This window comes from Octopus bimaculoides, chromosome 2, assembly GCF_001194135.2.
Source record: "Octopus bimaculoides isolate UCB-OBI-ISO-001 chromosome 2, ASM119413v2, whole genome shotgun sequence".
Classification (NCBI taxonomy): domain Eukaryota; kingdom Metazoa; phylum Mollusca; class Cephalopoda; order Octopoda; family Octopodidae; genus Octopus; species Octopus bimaculoides.
Genome location: NC_068982.1, coordinates 134,631,735 through 134,639,948, shown reverse-complemented (window position 1 = coordinate 134,639,948; position 8,214 = coordinate 134,631,735). Strand labels below are relative to the sequence as shown.

Here is an 8,214-nt window from a genome sequence, read left to right as displayed (position 1 = left end):
TTTCTCTATCCCTCTCTCACTCTCACTTACTGTTTTTCATGTTGTGAACGAAGTGATGTAAGGGCAAACAAAAGAAATGAAATGAAAATTTTAAAAATAGGTGGATGTGTGGTAAGATGCTTGCTTCCCATCCACATAATTCTAGGTTCAGTCCCACAGTGTGACACCTTGGGCAAATGTCTTTTGCTATAGCCTCAGGTGACCAAATCCTCTTGAGTAGATTTGATAGATGGAAACTGAAAGAAGCCCATCATTTATAGAAGTGTGTGTGTGTGTGTGTTTGTCTTTGTGTTTCTGTTTGTCCCCCACCACTGCTTAACAACCAGTGTTGTTGCGTTTACATCCCTATAACTTAGTAGTTCAGCAAACGAGACCAATAGAATAAGTGCTAGGATCGATTCATTCAACTACAAATTTTTCAAGGCAGTGCTCCAGCATGACCTTAGTCTAATGACTGAAACAAGTAAAAGGTTAAAAGAATAAATAAAAACTTGCTGTATGTATCCTGGTTTTAGATACAATGCATCCCTGTGTGTCATGTGACTTAAAGGGTCAGCAATAGAAAGGGTATGCAGCCACAGAACACTGTCTCCAGTAAACCTTTCCAACATATGCCAGCATGGAAAAGCAAAAGTGGTGGTGGTGGTGATGGTAGTAGTAGTGAAAAGCTAAAGATCAAGTAACCATATTGTGCACATTCAGTCAGTGTCTTGCCTTAACAGTTGTCTTTCCTTCACCACACAAGTATTTCTAATGAGGGTTTTCATAGATGCTACATTAAATATGTTAGCACTAAGTTAACTATTGTTTTAAATGCAGATGGCATCATCATCATTTAATGTTCATCTTTTATGCTGGCATGGGTTGAATAGTTTGACAGGAGCTGGTAAACCAGAAGACTGCACTAAGCTCCACTATATGTTTTGGCCTGGCTTTTACAGCTGGATTCCAACCACTTTACAGAGTATACTCTGTGTAATTAACCTCAGTTGTCTGTTTAATTATATACTTTTAGTTATTCTAATTTTCATGCCTTCTCTAGCAAAATATTGTACATCTGCATAGATTCTCTCATCACTACTTCAGTAAGTACAGTGATATCTATGCTTTGCTAATGAAGTCTAATAAAACCAAAGCATGTCTAGAATTATCTCCTATATTTGCCAAAAGAGCGTAGCTCCAATAACAGACAGTCATCAACTATTGAAGAGGTTGCAGGAAGCAATGAAAATTTTAGAAAAAAAAAAGTAAATGAGTAGAAATTGAACTGGTGAATGTATTAATTAGTAAGGCATTAAAACAGAATGACTCTCCTCAGACACAACAAAATTAAAAGAATATTAGACAGTGAGCTAATTGTTATCTCTTTTTCACAGCATGGGAAAAGCAGACATAAAAATGAAACCAATTAAATACAAAGCACAAATTTTCCAATTCCCCATGAAATAGAAGAATGCATGGCTATAAATGTGAGAAAGTGTTGTAGTAATTCTGCTTGATAATTTTACATCTGATTCATTGATTTATATCAATTGCTTGTCATTACAGTGTTGTTAATGAAGGTGAACATATCAACCAAGATGGTTCTAAACAACATCTTGTAAATACTGACAGTAAGTAGTAATCTGTTTTTTACCCCCACCCCCACCACCACCACCATTCCCACTATAGTCATTATTGTTGTTTTTTCTGTTTGCTTTGTTTTCCTGATCAGTGTGTGAATGGTGAAGGTACAGGGCTTACTGGTTAGGGTGCTTGGCTCGTGATTGTAAAGTTGTGAGTCTGATTCCCAGCAGTGCATTGTGCTCTTGAGCAAGACACTTTATTTCCATGTTGCTCCAGTTCATTCAGCTGACAAAAATGAATTGTACCTGTATTTCAAAGGGCCAGTCTTGTCACATTCTGTGCCGCACTGAATCTCCCTGAGAACTGCATCAAGGGTACATGTGTTTGTGGAGTGTTCAGCCAGTTGCACATTAATTTCATGAGCAGGTTGTTCTGTTAATCATATTAACTGGAACCTTCATCCTTGTAAGCCATGGTGTGCCAGAGAAAATGTATTTAAAAGATTTTAATTTTTTTTAATAATTTTAACCTCTCAGTAAATTTATCAATTGCTGGCATTATTTATTTTTATCATTTTGCAGAAATCAATGAAGAAACTTCTGAAGAGTCCAGTTTCTTTGACCAGAATATCAATCCATTACTAGATAATTTATTTTACCACAAAGAAAGTAGGTATTTAAAATAATAATAATAATAATAATAATAATAGTAGTGTTTTATATATAATTCATGTTTTATATATAATTACACATAAAAACAAAGATGATGATAGGCAAGCAAGCAGGCAGGTGGGCATAATAACCTGTATTCCTCTTACAAATGTGATAGTGATTTTTTTTGTCTTCATGAGTATAATTAAATGTTAATGAGATAATGATGTTTGATTTCTACTTGAGTGTAGTTTAAATGTTAATTAATTAATACAATATTAATTTACTCATAATCTTAATTATTCTCTCCTACTTATATTTCATCTTTTATCCATTGTTGTTTTTTTACGCAGAAAAAGCTGCGGACCAAATATGCTCCACAGCTGAAAGTTTATATAATTTACTGGAGAAGGAAAATTTGTTTGGCAGAAACTACAAACAACGTTCAACCATCTTAAAAGCTGTGTTTAAGTTATTGGATTTTGATAGTGCAGATGTGTTGCTTTCTATGGCAGAAATTATATTAGCCGTAAGTTTCAACACTTCTAAAGTTTTTTGAATTTTCTGAATATTTCTGGAAGCATAATGAAAATTCATGAAGATGAATCTGTCTGGTTATGTTTCTTCAAATCTTTAGTAAAGTCATATTTTTGTAATTTTATGCATTTACCTTCTCTTTTTTTTTTTTTTTTTTTTTTTTTTCCTGATGATGACGATGTTTACAGAAGTAGACATCACTGATTAAATAATTTCTTAACCTGAAATATCTTTGATCTTTTAATTGTTTCAAACATTGAACTGCAGCCATGTTAGGTCACCACCTTGAAGAGTTAAATTAAATTTTGGGTTTTGTGTCTATAGTAGAATTATTATTATTATTATTATGATCACATCAGACAAAATGCTGACTGGTATTTCTTCTGACTCCTAGCTCTGTGTTCAAATTCTGCTGAGGTTCATGTTGCATTAATAATAATATAATGATAATAATAGTAGTTTCAAATTTTGGCACAAAGCCAGCAATTGTTTTAGAAGGAGGGAGCTAGTTAATTATTGTGGCCAATAAAAGAATTAATTATTATTATTATTCAATTCAAATTACGATGAAAGTGCTCGACTAAAGGCGGTGCTCCAGCATGGCCACAGTCAAAAGACTGAAACAAGTAAAAGAGTAAACAAACGAAGTTTGCTTTAGAAGCATTGAGATGTCTTAGAATGTTAAAGTGATTTTTTTTAATTCTTAAACGCAGGATAATGCTAATAATATAGCCTGAACAGGATAAACTACCCCTATTGTGCAGAAAAAAGTGTTTATTATATGAAAACTCATAGCTTATTTTGCTGGGTATTATGAAAAGTGTCAGCTGCAGACTAAGGTGACACTTGTTTACTGGTCATGTTTCAAGAACCCTGCAAAGAATTCATGCACAAGCAATGTTGATTTTGTAGGTGTTCTATCTTTACATTTGTACCAATCTTTTTCAGTTATGTTGGTGGTTGAGTGCTGGTACTTCCAAGTGTACCAATTACTATTGGTATCACGTCTACTTTATTATTAATCTTATTATTATTATCATTATTATTCACAGAAAATATGAAATTTATCTTCTTTAATATTTCTTCATTTTTACATTTTTTCTAGTTTCGAGTGACAGGCAAGAATCTCCTTAGCACCTGTAAATTGGTTTTCAAAGTCAGCCGCAATGAACAGAATGACCCCTTATTTTTGAAAGGACACATCCTCGGTATTATTTAAATTTCTTCATTTTTCATCATTCTTCCTCAATAGTTTAAATATATTACTAATAGAGATTAAACTCCTTATGCTGTTTTTAAACACAAAATTTAATGATTAATATTGTTAGTATTTTGTAATTATTTTATGAATTATAGTCATAATTATTTCATTGTTAGTCTAATATAGTAATAGTCTGAAGTGAGATGGTCTATTGGCCTTAACCATTATATACCATTATAGACCAACAGACAGGTAAACCCTTGTGTCACCATATTTCTATTAAAAAACACTGTCTTTACTTCAATTAATTTTGAAACTAATGAAGTTAGTAAAATAACTTCATCATAACTAAGCTGGTGTATATATATGTATGTATGTATGTATGTATGTATGTATGTATGTCTGGGTGAGTTGGTATTTCCCTCATTTTCATGGTGTGTTTTTGCTGACTGTGTCATTTACTTACAGTCCACCATGATAGCATGTCTTGACATGTTGCACAATCTTTGTAAACAAAAGGCTTGTTCGTATGGTGTTTGTTTCCAGTTCTCCGCATAAATGTCTGGGCTGTTTGTTGTTGGATATTAACTCACTTGGAAATATGGAGGTTAGTAACAGGAAGACCATTTGACTGTAGAAGCCTCTGCACCATGCTCTCATTTCATCCATACAAGCATGAAAAAGTAAACATTATAATGATAATACAAGAGAAAGTAATATACAAAAATTTTGTAAAGAAAAATTTTAATATTTCTACGTATTAAAAGAAGAGTATGGGTAAAATCACTAGAAGATTTGCCTAAATTCATTGCAGTAATATCATCTTGTCTCTCTAGGAACAGTGTTGCGTTTCTTGTTTTTGAAGCTGATAAAAATCAATTCAATCAATTATACACATCCTTTATGAAAAATGTGCTTAATCAGGAAAATAAAATCAATGCTTGTATATAATAAAACACCTAAATGTATATATAAAATAGATCATTGAATTACAAAGGTATTTGTTATGGCATATTGAAAAAGCAGCACTAGCTATTTCAGATAAATGATATTTAAATAAAGTAGTTGTATGGCTGGGTGGAGGAGTTTGTCTCCCCCTCGCAAACATAAGGACACAGGAAATGTGTCAAGGCCAACAGGAAGCGGTCCAGCTTCCTAGGGCTAAATAGCAGTAGTAGTATTCCCTTATTGGGACTGTCATGTTAAGTCGACAGTATACAACTATTTTATCGCATCACTAATGCTTAAGTCTCTCTGAGAGATTTAGAAATGTATTATTTCTGATATTTAAATATCATACAGGACAAGTATATTTAGTGTGAACAACTCCTTGAAACATTCCCCCCCCCCCCCTTTTTGAAGACTACATTAAAGATAATGAAGGAAAAATTATCAAACAAATTAATCTTGAAAGTTATATGTTAATGATATGATTATAGATTTTTCCTGTTTTTTTTTACAAAGCTACAACACTATAAATTCCCAGCTGTTTCTGTTAACTCATTGTTCATGTATTGTATCATTATTGTCGTCATCATAATTCTAATGTGTTTCCCATGCTTGCTTAAAAATATAAGGATAAAAATTCTTCCTGAGTTGTATAGACTCATGAAGCTGGTTTCCCAATTTCTGTGGTGCATATATTCCCACTAGATGGAATGCCTGTCCATCTCAGGAATACTCATTTTTGCCTGCTGTGTGGACTAGAGCAACGTAAAATGAAGAGTTTTGCTCAAGAACGCAACATTTAACCACACTCTTACAATCATAAGTCTGACACCTTGACTTCTAAGCCACATACCTCCACCACATGCTCACTTGGGTTGGATAGATCTGCTGCATGTCATACTGCTATTCCTTATAGTCTTTTGTCATTCCATCGACAATGCACCGTAACCTAAGATTTGACCTTGCTACTTGTATTTCCCAGGTCATTCTCAGTCTTCCTCTTTCAGCATCTACCACTTTTCCCATCCATTATTCACCATCCATTCACATCAAGTGCCTTTATGTCTCCCTTTATGCCTTTAAATACGTAACCACACTTTTAGCTCTTCGCCTCACAATTAGCTTTTAGGCACACTCTTAGCTCTTAGCCACACTCTATTTAGTTTGTGCTCCATATAAGCTAATATGGTACATTGACCAACTCATGCATCACTTGTTTCTCATCACACTCCATAGGTCCTCCCAATTTAGTATTGATCTCCCACTATCATATAAAATCACTCTTCTTTTACATATCTTGCACAGTTTGTCTTCAACATAAAAAAGAGAAGCCTTTTTGTTGCAAACAGATGTAATGTCTCTTTGGATTACTCCCACCTCTTCCTCACTCTTGCTACTAAACTTTCACTGCAACCACCTCTGACATTTGTTATGTCACCTGATTAACAGTTCTACACCAAGAACTTTGTGGTTGTCATTTCATTTGTGCACTTAGGCTGGTGAGGGATCATCATGGTGCTGATTAATTCTTATGTGGAATAACTGGACTCTTAGACTTTGGGTTGGAGGAACATGTCTTGCTCGTGCATTTTATTTTTGACATGGTTTCTATAGCAACTATTGGTAACTACCAGTGTGCAGTAACTGTATATATAACATATGAAGGCTACTTGTGATAGGGAAGGTTATAGTAGGCTGGATTAACCCCAGTGTATAACTGCTATGTAGGGGAAAAAATGCAGAGTTGATACTGGTGATTGTGAAATTTGAACCCAGATGCAGGTATGGCTGTGTGGTAAAGAAGCATGCTTTCCAACCTTGTGGTTTTAGGTTCAGTCCCACGCTACAGCACCTTGGAAAAGTGTCTTCCACTAAATATCTAGGCCATCTAAAGCCTTGTGAGTGAATATGGTAGATGGAAACTAAAAGAAGCCCATTGTATATAGATTCGTATGTGTGTGTTTCCTTTTCTTGACATCACATTCTTGACAACATATTACAAGCAATGTTGCTCATTTCCAGTCTTCCATGAATACCATGTCCAGCCATGGGAAAATATTTCCTGGCTTGGAATCAAGTTAGTGTTGGAAACAGGAAAGGCACCCAGTTGTAAAAAAATCTACCTCAATAAATTCCGTCTGACCCATATAAACATGAATAAGTGGACATTAAAACAATAACGATGATGATGATAATGATGAAAGTAGATTAACAAAATTTAAACGCTGTGATGTGTCTACTGTTTCAGTTACATTTACACCCCACAAATCATTATAATGTATTGTAATTAATGTTGTTTCTTATTTCAGCTCAGCTGCTGCAGGTGGTTCCTATATCAGATCCAGTGTCCTGTTCTGAAGCTCTGACATATTGTGTTGGAACTCTTAAGCTTCTGTCTGGTAACAGCAGCATTATGAAAGAACTTGTGCACAGAGAATGTATAGAGTTACTTACTTCTTTGTTGCAGTCTATCAACCTGACTGTAAGTATGGTATGTACTGATAATACAATTATATATGATCACACAGGTGTATTGTGACAGTAAATGTTCTAGAAAGTAAAATGACCACTTGATTACAAGAAACTTGCTTATAATTAACTGGTCCAATAATCAATAATTGGTGAGAACCATACAACAGGAAGTTTGTTCTTGACAAACTATGTCTTCAGCCTGGTTTCAATTATGAATTGAAGCCATTTTGCTTTGTTTGTGGTATTAATGCATTAGGGAAGGGCATAAATGTTAAAGTTTCTATTAAAATTAGGGAGAAACCATTTTGCCAGATGAATATGATTTTGGACTGTCAATTCAGAGATCTTAAGTTCAAACTCACTCCAGACATTTCAATGTCTGTATAGAATTACACTGAATTTAACAGCTCACTTCTCACCTAGCTGCTAAATTATGCATGAATACACTGGTGATAACTGGCATCCTATCCAAGAGTTTATTTGTTTCTCATCTGCTTTTAATGAAGAGTTTGACGCTAATCACTAACTCTTCATTTATTTTATACTAGCAGAAATACCCGGCGTTGCCCGGGTTAAAGAGAATAATGAAATCTAAAAACGCCGTCTAGACTACGCATCATCTTTATATATAGAGATGTATATACACACATGCACCCAAACACACGTATATATATGTATATCAATATAAATATATGAAAGTCAATGAAGTTTCGTAAAAGAAGGTGATCATGTACATACTTTCTTGCTGTTGTGATTATAACACCTCATTGTAAACTATGTTCCTTGTTTTCCCATGTGGAGCATATACAAATAGGTTTTTTGTTGCTGCTCACTCTTGAG

At 34.2% G+C, this 8,214-nt stretch overlaps 1 protein-coding gene across 1 annotated transcript in view; it reads left to right on the top strand.

The window, feature by feature from the left end:
* LOC106873476 (armadillo repeat-containing protein 2) overlaps positions 1-8,214 on the top strand; it is a 50,563-nt gene that overhangs the window by 19,713 nt on the left and 22,636 nt on the right. The window contains exons 6-10 of the mRNA XM_052965884.1: positions 1,549-1,613; positions 2,148-2,234; positions 2,570-2,745; positions 3,859-3,961; positions 7,212-7,393. Of these exons, the coding sequence (XP_052821844.1) occupies positions 1,549-1,613; positions 2,148-2,234; positions 2,570-2,745; positions 3,859-3,961; positions 7,212-7,393 (613 nt within the window). The remainder of the gene's footprint in view (positions 1-1,548; positions 1,614-2,147; positions 2,235-2,569; positions 2,746-3,858; positions 3,962-7,211; positions 7,394-8,214) is intronic.